Source organism: Diceros bicornis, chromosome 16, assembly GCF_020826845.1.
Source record: "Diceros bicornis minor isolate mBicDic1 chromosome 16, mDicBic1.mat.cur, whole genome shotgun sequence".
Lineage (NCBI taxonomy): Eukaryota > Metazoa > Chordata > Mammalia > Perissodactyla > Rhinocerotidae > Diceros > Diceros bicornis.
In genome coordinates this window covers 19,490,675-19,507,896 of record NC_080755.1, presented here as the reverse complement: position 1 = coordinate 19,507,896, position 17,222 = coordinate 19,490,675, and the positions used below count along the sequence as shown (strand labels likewise).

At 35.6% G+C, this 17,222-nt stretch overlaps 1 protein-coding gene across 1 annotated transcript in view; it reads left to right on the top strand.

Moving 5' to 3' along the window:
- OSBPL1A (oxysterol binding protein like 1A) overlaps positions 1-17,222 on the top strand; it is a 130,124-nt gene that overhangs the window by 86,681 nt on the left and 26,221 nt on the right. Inside the window, 1 exon segment of the mRNA XM_058556906.1 lies at positions 11,707-11,782. Within this exon segment, the coding sequence (XP_058412889.1) occupies positions 11,707-11,782 (76 nt within the window).

Here is a 17,222-nt window from a genome sequence, read left to right as displayed (position 1 = left end):
TGCTAGATGTATTCTATTTCGTTTTTTAAATGCTGGTTATATGAACCAATAAATTGAGTTTACAAACCACCGGTGAATAGGACTCAAAGTTTAAAAAACACTACTCTATATGCATTGCCTCATTGGAACCTCATCATGACCATCTGAAATAGTATTGTCATTCTCTAAGTAGAAACACTGAGGCTTGGAATAGTTAGGTAGTTACTTGTTCAAGTTTGTGCAAAGTGGCAATCAGAGCTCTAAAACCAAGGAGCTAAGGATCTGGTGTTAAAGAATCCCGGTTCTACTCTACTACTTATTAAATTTGTGACCATGGACAAGTTATTTAATGAGTGCTTAGTTTATAGGATTATTTTGAGGATTAAATGAGGTGATGCATGTTAAATGATTAACATAGGTCTAAAATGGAGTAAACACCCACTAAATGTTAGCTATTAGTGTTCAAACACTTCATCGTGGTAGAACTCATTTAAAGTTAGCTCAGTAATAGTGTGAGGTCACAGTATTTGTGAAAATGTTGCTTTTAAAAGCAACTTAACTTTTCCTGTCCTCTGTGAAGCATACAGATCAATGATTAAGGATCTTTTTAAAGGGGAGAGAGCTGGAATGAAGCTAAATAAAAATGTAGACTATTAAGATTCCTGGAAGCGTGGGTAAGAAAAATGTTGGAGAGAGAGCTCCTTGTCTTGTAAGAAAGGGAACTGGGCGACTTCACAGGCCCCATTGTGAAAGGCTTAGAGGCGAGAGCACACAAAAATCTTGTAGTCAGAGTGGTCCATGATGAACGAGCAAGGACAAACCCTTAAAGGTACCTAGCTGTTTTTATGTAGAGATAGTGGCTTGAGATATGCGTATATATTTTAGTCTTTAAAGATTTAGAACATCATGTAAAAAAAACTCTGGGGGGCCAGCCTGGTGGCACAAGCGGTTAAGTGCACACACTCCGCTGTGGTGGCCCGGCATTTGCTGGTTCGGATCCCGGGCGCGCACCGACGCAACACTTGTCAAGCCATGCTGTGGCAGCGTCCCATATAAAATAGAGGAAGATGGGCACGGATGTTAGCCCAGGGCCAGTCTTCCTCAGCAAAAAAAAAAAAAAAAAAAGAGGATTGGCAGATGTTAGCTCCGGGCCAATCTTCCTCACAAAAAAAAAAAAAAACTCTGGAGTGGCAGAAGCCTTCTTAGCCTTCTTAACCAAGACACAAAACCCAAAAGCAAAAAAACCCACAAAAGATATATTTGATTGTAAAAATTTTTTTGAACCTGCAAATGATTCTATTTGCAATCTATATAAAAGATCAATAAAAAACAAAAGATTAGTATCTATCATATACAACAAATTCTTACAAATTGACAGAAAAAAATCTAATGGTTATAAATGAAGACAATTTACAGATGCGTAAATCCAAATGGTCATTAAACATATATGTTCTAACTTATTAGCAGTCAAAGAAAAATAAAATAGCAATGTGATATCACTTTTAGTAGTCAGACCGACAAAACTTGGGTAAGAACACGTGTTGACACCAAGTACTGCTGGTGGAGATGTGGGAAAAAGTGCTCTCATAGATTATTGGTGAAATATGAAATTGTTAAAACCTTTTCAGAAAGCAATCTGGCAACATCCATGGAAATCTAAAACAGAGAGACTTTTTGACCCAGCAATCTTACTCCTGGTACTCTATCCCATAGAAATGAAAGCATCAGATTTAAATAGGAATATAATGTGTTAAGATGTTTTTGCACCGTTGTTTGTTTTGGCAAAAGAATGAAAACAGTGAATGCCTTTCATGGGAATAACAGAGTATATTTTGATATACAGTAGTCTTGTCATGGAATATTATTCATTCATTAAAAGAATTAGTTTCTTTGACTTGAGAAAATTTCCAGGAAATATTGAATGGGAAAAGCAAACCATTGAGCAGTGTGTATGACTAGTATTCTATTTTGAAATCTTAAAGTCAGAAAGCTCCTTTGTGTGTGCACACGTGCATGTTCTATTTGTGACTATTTGAGAAAATGTAGAAAAATGCATATCAGATTTTTAACATGGGTTACAGTAGTACAGTCAGGTGCTGCATAATGACATTTCAGTCAATGACAGACAGCATAGACGACAGTGGTCCCATAAGATTAGTATCATATAGCCTAGATGTGTAGTAGGCTATGCCATCTAGGTTTGTGTAAGCACACACTATGACGTTCGCACAATGACGGATTTCTTGGAATGCATCCCCGTCATTAAGTGATGCATGACTGTACAGAGGTGGCAGAGATGGGGAAGTGGAGTGGCAAGCAAAAAACAAAAGGGGGTAGGGGGAACACTGTTAAAATAAAACCAGCATATATGATATGCTCCTTACGTAAAGTTACACGTATGTTCATGTGTACCTGTGCATAAAGATATTAGAAAGAGAGATACACTTACATCTATAAACTTGAAGCGGTATCCTTGACATGTTATTATTTAGGGGAAAAACAGTGTGACCTGTAGGGTAATATTTCAGTAAAAAAATATATACTTGTATATGCTTGTGCGAGGAGAAAAGTATGGAAGGGAGCATCCTAGGCTGTTATGTTGGTATTGGAGGTAGGAATAGATGACCAGCTTGTTCTTTATCTGTGGATTGTTTCACTTGTTATATAATAATGTATTATTTTGTAATTTGAAAAATGAGCCACATAGTTTAGTTTTTTTCCCATTTAATTACGTTTACTTCTATTTGGTAAATGCTCAAGAAGATTATTTTTGTTGTTGTATATGTTGTCTTGGTTTTGATATAGAGCCTAAATTTCTAAAAATTTAAGAATTAGATTACAAAACTTTATGAATTAAGAGATTTCCCTTTTTTTCTGGAGTGACTATTAATAGAATGGTGTTTTTATCTTGTCCGTAAGGAAAATATTGAAAGATGGCTGTTTATTTAAAGTTTCACATATAGATTATGATCATAACATGTTTTTCCTGCCTTTGTTTTATAATCTTTTTCTACTTTTTTCAAAGAGTCTCTGTGAGCAAACAGTGTTCTGTGTTTAACCTAGTAATCCATGATGCAGAAGGAAGGCAGTAGGCCCGGTGCCTAGCGAGTGCGTTGAGAGGATCTGTGCAGTTCCCCTGAATTTGAGAGACTGTCAGGCTGAGCCTTACATATAGTTTCTGCCATCCAAAATATGTTTTAACGATTTGGGAGTTAGACCTCCTGAACTTGCACAAGTCTTTTCAGAATAAGGGGATTCTTGCACAGCATTTGTTAGCCACACTTCATAAATTAATTTGGTTTAGTTTGAGGTCTGTCTGCAACATTGTGTAGCAGGGAATAATGGTGGGATAACAAGCTGAGCCATTTCCATCAGGTAGATAAAACAATTGTGATGAGACTTGTCACTTAAAAACCAGTTATTGTGTTGTTGTGTAGATACTCATAATGTCGTCTGTATGGTTGAAAATAGAACCAGGACATATCACTCTCAGTCCCTGGTACAGGGTGTTTTCTCTCTGTGCAAAGAAAAAAAGGAAGCATAGAATTCAGGATAATGACTCTCAGATAAACTCCAAGGGAAGAGAATAATTGATCTATGCTTTCAGCCTGAAATTTCTGATTGCTTCTCTCCCCTTATTTCTGCCTGGAGTAACACCTCCTTCATCCAATATCACTAGGGAATTCTTTTTATTTTCCCCCACCATGGCAAGTGAAAATTTTCAATAGAAATGTATACTTTCAGTATAAATCATTTTTTAAAATTTTAGTCTGCTACCTAATTTTTAAAAAAATTTATTCCCTCTGCTTCTTTAAATAATACTACAGAAGATTTAGCACTTTCTTGATGATTAGGCTGTGGACTGTTTTGTCTTTCATTGACTTTGGACTCCAATAATTGAGCAATTTTTTGCACTTCCCCTATAATCTTAGAGCAATAGTATTCTTTTGTTTTCAGAAGTAATCACAGAAATCTAATATGTCCAATAGTAGCCACTAGCCACATGTGTTTTTTGAGCACTTGAAATATGGCTAGTATGACTAAGAAGCTGAATTTTTAGTCTTATTTAATTTTAATTAATATAGATTTAAGTTGTAAAAATCAAGCAGTGTAAAAATGTTTTTCCATTAAACATAACTTTATTATTTTGGTAAGACTATATTTCACTTTGTGGAAAATTTAGTAGCTAAATTGAGATGTGCTCTAAGTGTAAGATACACATTGAATTTTGAAGACTTACTATGGAAAAAAGAGTATAAAATATCTTATTAATATTTATGTTACATGTTGAAATGCTAATATTTTGGACATACTGAGTTAAATAAAATATATTATTAAAGTTGATTTATCTTGTTCCTTTTTACTTCTTTAACGTAGCTACTATAAAATTTAAAATTATCTGTGAAGGTCTTATTGTAATTCTTTGGCAAGTTTCTCAACTTTGGCACTACTGACGTTTGGGGCTGGATAGTTCTTTGTTATGGAGGCCTGTCTTGTTCCCTGTAGCATGTTTAGCAACATCCCCAGCCTAGCTGATCTAAACTAAGTTCCCACCCAGTGCAGGAATGCCTTTCTGGACCATGTCTGAAGGGAATCCTCCAGCCTCTGAAACTCTTCTTTAATAAGAATTTCTTGTCTCCCATTTTTGGAATTAATTATAAGACAAATCTTTATGTCAGCCCTCCTGTATCTTCCACCAATGGTCCTAGTCCTAATCTCGTGAGTAGCATAGAATAAACCAAATTCTTTATGAAAGAGAGAATATGTGCTAAAAGGCCTTAAAAATTCCAGAGTTTGTTCAACAAATACTTACACTCCTTCTCTGTGTTAGGCCTTGTCCTGGGCAACAGAGATATAAGCAGTAGATGAAACATGACTTCTCAGGAAGCTTACATACTGTTGTGGGGGATATAGTCAGCAAATATTCAGGAGACCTTATAATATGTCACATGTTGATTAGTGATGTGGAGAAAAAGCAGTCAAAGGTGCATATGGAATGCTGCAGCTGGTGGGGGTGGGATTATGGGGATGTTATTATTCCTACATGCCTGGCTGGCCTCATCCTCTAGTACCCGAAGACCTCTATCATGCCGGTGTTCCCCAGACCTCCAGTTTCTTTTTTTTCTTCTAGACTACACTTTTCCTTCAGCTATTGCTTATAAGAGATGTTTTCTAGACACCTTTGCCTAACCTCTGATAAGTCCTCCTGAGTGAGAGTATTAAGGTTCCTTTTAAAAGTGGCATGTGGATCTGAATCCCAGCTTTAGTCTGACCATTGTAGAGTTCCCCTTGGGAATGTTCTGGCTGATGTTCTCCTTTTGGCAGCCCAAGATTGCACCTGCTTCTTTGGCAGCCTCATTATGCTGTTGACTTAGATTGCCATCAACAATGCTGAGGTCATTTACTATGCCACAACTTCTGCATTTTGTATTTGTCCTGTGGACCAGTGTTTCTCTTGCTGCTTCTGATCAGTTTATTGCAGGCAATATGATCTGAAGGAGGATTTGCATTTGGCTCTGTGTGTCTTGCACAAGAAAATAGTGTGGGCTTTATGATAGCCCTTTACCTTTCACAATCCCTTTCACCTCTGCTTTCTAGTTGTGTTCTAGAATGGATAATTAATGTTACAGATAATCTGGCCTCCTCATAAATGAGTAGTTACTACATTTTAATAAAACACCACAAAGAGCGATGTGCATAAAAATGAGTGTAGGATATTCCCAAGTGGGATTCCTGGTTGGCAATCCTGTGATGATTTCTAAATTGAGAATAAAAATAAAGCTTGGATGTCTCTTATCTTCTCCTTTATTGCTTCCAAAATATTTCTTGCTTTTCTTGCCTTTCTGCTATTCTTACCTTTAATCAGATTGTAACATATACATATACATTTAATGTAAACATTTTTGACCTTCATTCAGTTTTCATAAAGCTTATTTCGGGCTCCCAACTTCCTAGGTATATGGTACATTTCTGACTGACTTTTTCATAGACAGGAGATGGAAAATTTAGTTTATATATATCTCTAAAACTGTATTATACGTGCAAATGGAAGATAATGGCAGGGATTCTATCCCTGGGTTCCATTGTTCACGTCACAGAGATTGATAGTCTTGGATTGTGGAGAATGTGATTTAAATACCATCTGTGGCCACTTATCCAGAAAATTGGTTAGGTGACAGATATGCCAAATGAGCAGTGTATGTTCCTAAAAAAGAAAAAGAAATCGGAAGAGTGAAGGATTTTTAAAATGCTGCTTATTTAAAAACTTAAAATTTTATTAACTTCTAATAATTCAAATTAATTTAGTTTAAGAATAGAGGTTCTTTAGGAGATAAATTTTTTTGTTTAATATTTTCTTTAATATTTTAGTTACATGGGTATATTTCAAATGGCAACTAGAAAACCAGCATCCCTTGCCATAACATAAGGTAACAGGAAAGAATGCATTATTCTAACGGTGTTTTAGAAAGTTGATCTCTGCACCTCTTTCTCCTCCCTCTGGTAGCGCTGTCGTTGTGATCTGTGGAAATGGGGTTGGCTTTCTACCGGCCAGGCGTGGCCTCAGGATGCCTGAGCTCAGATGGGTTGCTCATCCAAGCCACAGACGCTCTGCTGCTGATAGCCACCCTCCTTCTGGCTACTTCCAAACCCCTGCAAAGGCTTTGAAAGTGCTCCTTCTATAGAGATTAACTTATAAGTGGTGTTCCAATATATCTAGAGTTGCTAAATTTTGTTCACTGTCCGTATCTTTAGGAAAGTACTAATGTATGATGCAGAACCTAAATTTTACTTTGGCTTTTATAGTTTGTTTGCATTTTCCCATTTGATTTCTTAAAAACCTTAAGCTAAGCTCTGTAATGACATTTTTGTTTATATTATTTAACAGCTAGAGTAAAATAGTTTATTAAATATCAGAATATGGTAGGTGTGTCATGAACCAAACAACAGGGTCTGATGTGCCAGCAAGTGAAAGAGCAGTGTACATCTCAGGTGGTCCAAACAGCTGGACACCAACAGAGGAGAAGTAGGAGAATTTGGATCAGAATGGTACCAAAGACATAGGGCCAGATGATCCACTGTGAAACTTTTCAGGGGCCAAAATAGCAGTGAACAAGGATACAACCCCAGATTGACCCTGTTTTACGGTATTTATGACAATGAACTTTTTTTCCAGCTTTATTGAGAAATAGTTGACATATATCACTAAGTTTAAGGTGTACAGCATGATGGTTTGATTTACATATATTGTGAAATGATTACCACAATAGGTTTAGCTAACATCCATCGTCTCATATAGACACAATAAAAAGAAAAGAAAAAAAATTTTCTCCTTGTCATGAGAACTCTTAGGATCTACTCTCTTAGCAGTTTTCATGTATATCATACAGCAGTGTTAACTATAGTCATCATGTTGTACATTACATCCCTAGTACTTAATTGATCTTATAACTGGAAGTTTGTGCCTTTTATCTACCTTTCTCCAATTCCCCCTCCCCCGTCCCTTGCCTCTGGTAACCACACGTCTGATCTCTTTTTTATGGTCTTGTGTTTTTTTTTTTTTTTTTTTTTATTATATTCCTCATGTAAGTGAGGTTATATGGTATTGTCTTTCTCTGCTTGACTTATTTCACTTAGCATAATGCCTTCAAGGTCCATCCATGTTGTTGCAAATGATAGAATTTCCTTGTTTTTTATGGCTGAGTTATATTCCATTGTATATATATACCACAACTCTTTTTATTGAAGTATAATTGATATGCAATATTATATTAGTCTCAAGTGTACAACGTAGTGATTTGACATATACATGATGAATGATCCTCACAAGTCTAGTAACCATCTGTAATACAAAGTTATTATGGTGCTATTAACTGTATTCCCTATGCTGTACATTATATCCCTATGACTTACTTATTTTATAACTGGAAGTTTGTACTTCTTAATCCCCTTCACCTATTTCACCCATCCGTCCACCCGTCTCCCTTCTGGTGACCATCAGTTTGTTCTTTGTATCTATGAGTTTGTTTCTGTTTTGTTTTGTTTGTTCATTTGTTTTGTTTTTTAGATTCCACATATAAGTGAAATCATATGGTATTTGTCTTTCTCTGTCTGACTTATTTCACTTAGCATAATACCCCCTGGGTCCATCCATGTTGTCACCAATGGCAAGATTTTTTTTGTAATGGCTAAGTAATATTCCATTGTAGCCAGCCCTGGTGGTCTAGTGGTTAAGATTGGGCACTCTCACCACCACGGCTCAGGTTTGTTTCCCACTAAGGAAAATACACCACCTGTCTGTTGCTTGTCATACTGTGGCAGCTGTGTATTGTTTTGATGCTGAAAGCTATGCCACCAGTATTTCAAATACCAGCAGGGTCACCCATAGTGGACAGGTTTCAGTGGAGCTTCCAGACGAAGACAGACTAGGAAGAAGGACCTGGCCACCCACCTACAAAAAAATTGACCATGGAAACTCTATAAATAGCAGCGAAGCATTGTCTGATACAGTGCCAGAAGGTGAGAGATGGCACAAAAAGACTGGGCAGGGTTTTGCTCTGCCTACACAGGGTCACTAGGAATCGGAATTGACTCCATAGCACTAACAAAAAATATTCCATTGTTTGTACATGTGTGTGTGTGTGTGTGTGTGTGTGTATACACACACACATCTCTATATTTATATATAGATAGATATCTATACATATATGTACATACACACATCTGTATATATATCACATTCTCTTTATCCATTCATCTGTCAGTGGACACTTAGGTTGCTTCCATATCTTGGCTATTGTAAATAATGCCTCAATGAATATAGGGGTGCATATATCTTTTTAAATTAGTGTTTTCATTTTCTTTGGGTAAATAGCCAGAAATGGAATTGCTGGATTGTATGGTAGTTCTATTTTTAATTTTTGATTAAAACTTTTACTGCTTTGCATAGTGGCTGTACCAATTTACATTCCATACCTAGTGGCTGCACCAATTTACACAACAGTCTGTGAGGGTTCCCTTTTCTCCACATCCTTGCAAATGCTCGTTATTTGTTGTTTTTGTGATAATAGCCATTCTGACGGGTGTGAGATGATATCTCATTTTTGTTTTATTTGCATTTCCCTGATAATTAGTGATGTTGAGCATCTTTTCCTATGTCTGTTGGCCATCTGTATGTCTTCTTTGGAAAAATGTCTCTTTAGGTCCTCTGCCCATTTTTTACTTGGATTGGTTGTTTCTTTGATATTGAGATGTATGAGTTCTTTATATATTTTGGATATTGACCCCTTATTGGATATATCATTTTCAAATATCTTCTCCCATTCAGTAGGAGAGGCCTTTTCAGTTTGTTGATGGTTTTCTTCACTGTGCAAAAGCGTTTTAGTTTGATGTACTCTCATTTGTTTATTTTTGCTTTTGTTGCCTCTGCCTAAGGAGATAGATCCAAAAAAATATTGCTAAGACCAATGTCAAAGAGCTTACTGTCTATGTTTTCTTCCAGAAGTTTTGTGGTTTCAGGTCTTACATATAAGTCTTTAATCCATTTTGAGTTTATTTTTGTGTATAGTGTAAGAAATTGGTCCAGTTTCATTCTATTGCATATAGCTGTCCAGTTTTCCCAATACCATTTGTTAAAGAAACTGTCTTTTCCCCACTGTATATTCTTGCCTCCTTTGTTATAGATTAATTGCCCACATAAGCATGGGTTTATTTCTGGGCTCTCTATTCTATTCCATTGATCTATGTGTCTGTTTGTGTGCCAGTACCATACAGTTTTGATTACTAATGCTTTGTGGTGTAGTCTGAAATCAGGGAGCATGATACTTCCAGCTTTGTTCTTCTTTTTCAAGATTGCTTTGGCTATTTGAGGTCTTTGTGGTTCCATACAAATTTTAGGATTATTTGCTCTAGTTCTGTGAAAAATGCCATTGATATTTTGATAGGGATTGCATTGAATCTGTTAGTATGGACATTTTAACAATATTAACTCTTCTGATCCATGAGCATGGTATATCTTTCCATTTATTTGCGTCATCTTCAATTTCTTTCATCAGTGTCTTATAGTTTTCAGAGTACAAGTTTTTCATTTCCTTGGTTAAATTTATTTCTAGCTATTTTATTCTTTTTGATGCAATTTTAAAGGGGATTGTTTTTTAAATTTCTCTGATTGTTTGTTATTAGATATATAACAGATTTCTGTATATAGATTTTGTATTCTGCAACTTCACTGAATTCATTTATTAGTCCTAATTTTTTTTGGTGAAGTCTTTAGGTTTTCTATATAGAGTATCATGTCATCTGCAAATAATGACAGTTTTACTTCTTCCATTCCAATTTGGATGCCTTTTATTTCTTTTTCTTGTCTGATTGCTGTGGCTAGGACTTCCAATACTGTGTTGAATAAAAGTGGCAAGAGTAGACATCCTTGTCTTGTTTCTGATCTTAGAGGAAATGCTGTCAGCTTTTCACCGTTAAGCATGATGTTAGCTGTCGGTTTGTCATATATGGCCTTTATTATGTTGAGGTGTCTTCCTTCTATACCCACTTTGTTTAGAGTTTTTATCATTAATGAGTGTTGAATTTTGTCAAATGCTTTTTTCTGCATCTATTGAGATGATCATATGATTTTTATTTTTCATTGTGTTAATGTGGTGTATCACATTGATTTGCAGGTATTGAACCATCCTTGCATCCCTGGGATAAATCTCACTTGATCATGGTGTGTGATCTTTTTAATATCTTGTTGAATTTGGTTTGCTAATATTTTTGTTGAGGATATTTACATCTGGTTTATCAGTGATATTGGCCTGTGATCTTTTTTTTATGCCTTTGTCTAATTTTGATATCAGGGTAATGCTGGCCTCATAGAATGAATTTGGAAGCATTTCTTCCTGTTCAATTTTTTGGAATAGTTTGAGAAGGATAGGTATTAACTCTTCTTTAAATGTTTGGTACAATTCACCTGTGAAGCTGTCTAGTCCTGGACTTTTGTTTGTTGGGAGTTTTTTAGATTAGTGATTCAATTTCATTACTAGTAATCAGTGTTTTCAGATTTTCTATTTCTTCCTGATTCAGTCTTGGAAGATTGTATGTTTCTAGGAATTTACCCATTTCTTCTAGGCTGTCCAATTTGTTGTCATATAATTGTTTGTAGTAATCTTTTATGATCCTTTGTATTTCTGTGGTGTTGCCTGTTATACCACAACTTCTTTATCCATTCATCCATCAATGGACACAGATTGTTTCTATGTCTTGGCTATTGTAAATGATGTTGCTGTGAACATGGGGGTGCAAATATCTTTTCAAGTTAGTGTTTTCATTTCCTTTAGATATATTCCCAGAAGTGGAAGTGCTATCGTAGTTCTATTTTTAATTTTTTGAGGAACCTCCATACTGTTTTCCATAGTGACTGTACCAATTTATAATCCCACCAACAGTTCACAAGGATTCCCTTTTCCCACATCCATGCCAGCATTTGTTTTCTCTTGTCTTTTTTATGATGGCCATTCTAATAGGCATGAGGTGATATCTCATTTTAACTTGCATTTCCCTGATGACTAGGGATATTAAGCATCTTTTCGTGTACCTGTTGCTCATTCATATATGATGCACATTTTTAAGGTATCTTTATACATACATGCCTGTGGCTCTCAATTAACGACAATAGCTTTTCCTTCCCAATGTCAATGGCGTTGAAATTAAATCTTTATTTTTCTTCTCTTTTTTCAGAACAAGCTTGCCCTCCCCTATGTTTTCCAGAAATGACTTCAGTATCTGGAGCATCCTCAGAAAATGTATTGGAATGGTAATTTAACTATCAATTTTATAATATAAAATTAAGCTGATAGGTATTTCATGGCATATCCTTTGGAAGGAAATCATAATGTTGGCATAAAAGTGATGCACACCAATATTTATGGAAACTTGACAATCAGAAATCAGGAGAAGTTTTATATTAGGTTTTCCTGACAGAATTTGAACTACTCTTTATACCATTTAATATGGCTTTAATGTGACTTTTCATTGTAAGAAAATAGGAAAAGAAAATGCTCTTTTCCTGTTGTCACCACATTTGTTATTTCCTGATAGAATTACCTAGAAATTCTCTCAGAACGAACAGACTCCCCACAATGTAGAATATAATTTCACTTACACTTTTGTGTACAGAACAAGTTTTTGTACTTTGAATTTGTAAGTATGGTATATTAGATATTTGAAATATATCTCTGCTTAGTTATCTGTGCAGGTGCATCTGATTTGGAGGGGAGGGTGGTGGATGGCAAAATTTACTATTCTATAACTCCTTGGATTCCCTTTAAAATAATAGTCCACATCACCACCCTGACATTAGTCAGACTAGAATTCTGAGTAAAGTTCTCTTAATTCTTCTAGCATGACATTTGAACAACTAGAATGATGAAAATTTAAAAACATGCAAGTCCTGAGCTGCTAAGGAATCTGCCTTGGACATACCTTTTTTAGTTTTGCAATTTAGTGTGCAACCTGGGAATACTCCAAGAACTTTTCCTGCCCTGAGAAGTATACTCACTTTCTAAACATTTTCATTCTGACGCTTGAAATCCTTTCAGCTGGTGATATGCACACTTTGGCATTTTTCTAATATCGCTGTTCACTGCATGGGGTTATGTCATCTGAGACTTCCTAAATGTGATTTCCAAGGAGCTAATCCCAGAAACATTCATTTTAAACAAATATTTTCTGATCCTGCTGCTTAGAGAGTAATTTAGTTGAGCTCTGTAGCCAAAAACTGTGGGATTTATCCCATCCTTGCTGCTTCCTATCTGTGAGACCCTAGGCAAGTTGCTGTACCTCCCTGAGTAGCATTTCCTCCTGTGTTAAGTTAGGAGAAATTAATATACCTTATAGATATATTGAGAGATAAATACGATAATTTATGTAAAAAGTCTAGGATAGTCTCTGGTTTAGCATAATGCTCAATATTATTATCAGCGGCTAATCACACTTGAGAATCAGAATACATGGGCTCTAATCCTATTTTGATTATATTAAGACTCATCAGGACTAACCAAATGCATATAGACAAATGTATATATATATTCTTAAGTAAGAATTTAATTATACATGTTAGTCTCTTTGGAACTGAAATTTTCAGGATAGAAAATTAATATTTATTTATATGCCACAGAGTCAATGTGTTTCAAACTCTTAATAAACATATTACCACTGAGATCCAGTATATAAATATGTATATATGTGTGTGTTTTAACATTAAAACCAGTGTCACAAAAGAATACTCATTGTTACAATAGATGATATTTTCTATTATATTAAATTAATGCTGATTCCAGCTCATTAAATTGATTTCACAACTTGCTAATCAATGAAATCCATGGTTACTGTAGAGTGGGTACCACATCTGTCTAAAGCTATTTGGTCAACAGAGTTTGTATGAAAACTTCAGATGTGGTTTTGTCTTTTTGGCCCTCATGGAAAGTACAGTTTTCTGTATTTCTCTTGCTTGAGTCTGTCTCCTACCATCTCTTAGCTGACTGGGTGTCAGATTTAATGGTGGTGTCATGAGTTTGTTCAGGCTAGTGACCAAACAGTCATGTAGTTTATGTCTAAGGCAAGCATTCTGTCTAGATGGAGACTAACCATTTTTTAAAAGACAGGAAATATTCTTATGTTGTATCATACTTGCCATACTTTGAAAGATACTCTATTTCTCTAGAAGAATTGTTTTACTTTTATTTTCAGGTGTAGAACTATTTGTGCAAAGTAAATGCTTATGCTGAATCATAAATAAAATAAAGTAAATAAAAGCAGAGCTGTTTGGGGTGAAAGGGCGCCATGAAATGTTTTGAAATTTATATAACTTACTAAATAAAATCACAGAGAAAGAGCTGCAGGGGAAATAATATTTTTGGAACATGTTCTCTTCTGAAGTTTTATAAGAAACTAACATTCTAGAAGAATATTTATTAACGTAGATTGAAAGGAAATCATATAGCACTTGGAATTATTGTTCCTTGGGCACTGTCTGCTTGTCTGTCTGTAGGATCACTCTTGAAGGCAGTAGAAACACTCAGTCAAAAGCTCTAAATGTTGGACAACAATAGAGGTTTTTAAAGTATGGTGTATCTTAAGAGAGAAATACAAATATCATCACTAGAGTAAATTTTTAAAGGTAATCTTTGCTGTCGACCGCTGTCGACCCTTCTCATATCTGCCTTCTTCCTCCCCCCAAAAGAAAATAGGTCGAAACTTAGAAAATATTAGTATCCACAGGTTTTATTACACTTAAATCAAAGTGAAATCATTTTTTAAAATCCTCCATTACACTTTCATGATTCTATTACAGTTAACAATCCAAACATTTCAGATCCTTTTTATGTGGGTAAATCTCAGTTACAAAAGCCATGTACCAACCCTTCACCTGGCTCTTCCCTTAGCTTCATATCCCCAGTTTCTTAATTTCATAATAATATATCTTAAAAGTAGTAGAGGAAATTTGATAATGAACCATAGCTTTTCATGATGTTGCTGTCGACTTGAGGACCATCCCAGATCAGAGTGGAGAGTGTGAGCATTCTGCAGGTGGCAACCTCACAATTCTACATGCATCCAGGGTTCAGTCCCAACTTTTTCTATAATTAATGCCCCTCATTTATGATACGATGATATAGTTTTATGGTATAGTATCATTATTCAAAATACATGGATTTTAAGAACTCATGATAGGTGCTTATCTGCCAGGTATGGCCTAGGTATAATTTTGTCTTATTAAGGAAGGCAAGTCAGAGTATATTCTTCAGGCATTTGTCAGTCTGGACCACAGTGCCCTGCAGCACCTTCTCCAGCCAGGCTCACTCTGCCGCCAGGCTCACTTTTCCCCCATCCTCCACTTCCACATACATACACATTTTGCTTTGCTTTTTTCTGAAAAGAATATAGAGACTTAGATTTCCAAAACTAATGACACTCATCCTTTTTTTCTTCTAATCTGTTTTGGACAGGATTATGTTACCAAAATGTTGGATTGTACTACATGAAATGAATACTTTACATTATTGAAATTCAATCCTAAATCTCTTTGTGTTTAAAGCTTTTACCAAATTCCCAGCTCAGAATTAATACTGATATTGGTTAATAGTTTGAAACCTTTGTTCCTTATTTCCTTACCCCCATTGTCCTTTTGTTGAAGGAATCTAATCCTATAATCCCATTGTCCTATGTTTTCCCTGTTTTCTCCCTCCTCTTCTCTCCCATCCTTTTGGGTTTTTCAGCAGGACTCACCCAGAGGTTAGGTCATAGCTGTTCCTACTTAATGACTTTGAAAACCAGGGCCAGCACCAGGGTGAGAAAAACAAGTCACGTTGGTGCAAAATTTAAGTAGGCATTTGCGGCTGGGGCCATCAAGTGCAGGCCCTGTGTTTGCTAAATATCTTGGGATCATAGTATATATTAGTGTTGGATTATTATAAGAGATGAAAAAGGCCTGATATATTATAAATACTGACCTTTTAATGTGAAAATGTTATATCACTCTTTTAAAGGTGTTCAGTGGAACCAAATATCATAGAGATTTGAATGCCACCATCGTTCTGTTAAATAAATACACGAGTAAGCTGCTAAGAGTTGAAAGGTTTATAGTTCCATTTGCTCCTTTAACTCATATTTTTATTCCATATTTCCTATAGAATGTTATCCTAACTTATTTTTTAAATCTTTGAAGGTCTTTTATGGATTACTCTATTGTACTTTGCTATCACAAAAAATACCTATAAAAATTAAAATTTATATCCTGTGACCATAAGACTTTAGTTCTAAAAGTTTCTTTCCATCAAGTTATTCTTACGTATATTAGTATATGAGTGATCAAAATAACAAACATTACAAAATTTATGAAAATATTAACATAAAAGGTAAAATGTTATTCGTAAAATGGATTTTTTTCAATTGGGTTTAGATATCTGATTCCATTGCTAGAATGAGACAGGATTTTCAGTAACAGTTATGTTGCTATTTTTTAATAGACTCAAAGATTGAGAGACCTTGCTCCTATTAACAGACAGATGGGAGTAGGAATTTTGTGTTTTTTAATATCTAGCAATATCATTCAGTTCCTTGATCCTTTCCCAACTATATGCCAAAAATCAGATAATAATATACAGTCATGCACCACATAACGACGTTTTGGTCCACGGTGGACTGCACATACAGTGGTGACCTATAGGATTAGTGCATATAGCCTAGACACAGTAGGCTACACCATCTAGGTTTGTGTAAGTACACTCTATGATGTTCATACAGTGACGAAATCGTGTATCGACATGTTTCTCTAAACTTATCCCCATTGTTAAGTGATGCATGACTATATTATCAAAAATAATTTTTTACGATCTATGAGCTGACAACTCAATTAGGACTTCCTTCAGTGTAATTGAAAACAAAAATTTGGAAAACCCTAACTTGCAAAGTGTCTTGTTACCTTTCATTGGAATAACAGGTGTCTCGGTCTCTGGAAAATGTACCGGAGAAGCTTTACCAGTGCTCTCAACTCTTGATTCATGTAACTGTTTCCTCTCGCTCACGTATACCTTGCGATATTGAGAAGGGGTTCAGAAAATTGAAATATTTTTCACTGAAACATACCTTTGCCAATATAATATTTTCTGATGAAATGCTTTTGTCTTACCATGAGCTTTAAAATTTTTCCCTCAAAACCACAGATTTAGCTCCTTCTCTTTATTTATTTATTTTTTTTGTGAGGAAGATCATCCCTGAGCTAACATCCATGCCAATCTTCCTCTTTTTTTGCTGAGGAAGACTGGCCCTCGGCTAACATCCCTGCCCATCTTCCTCCACTTTATATGGGATGCCGCCACAGCATGGCCTGACAAGCGGTGCGTCGGTGCAGGATTCAAACCCGGGCCGCCAGCAGCGGTTAGCTCCTTCTCTTGATGCAGAATGCCTGCCTGATATATTATAAATACTGACTTTTTAATGTGAAAATGTTATATCACTCTTTTAAAGATATCCAGTGGAACCAAATACCATAGAGATTTGAATGCCACCATCGTTCTGTTAAATAAATACAAGAGCAAGCTGTATAACCATAGGGCCCAACTGCACCCAGATGCATCCCAGGTCAGCTGACAGGAGTGTGATGCTATTTTTGGATTTAGATGAACATGTTAGTGTATGTCACTGTGGCAACTGTCCTGTTCTTGAACTCTAAATCTAAGATAGATATAGATCTA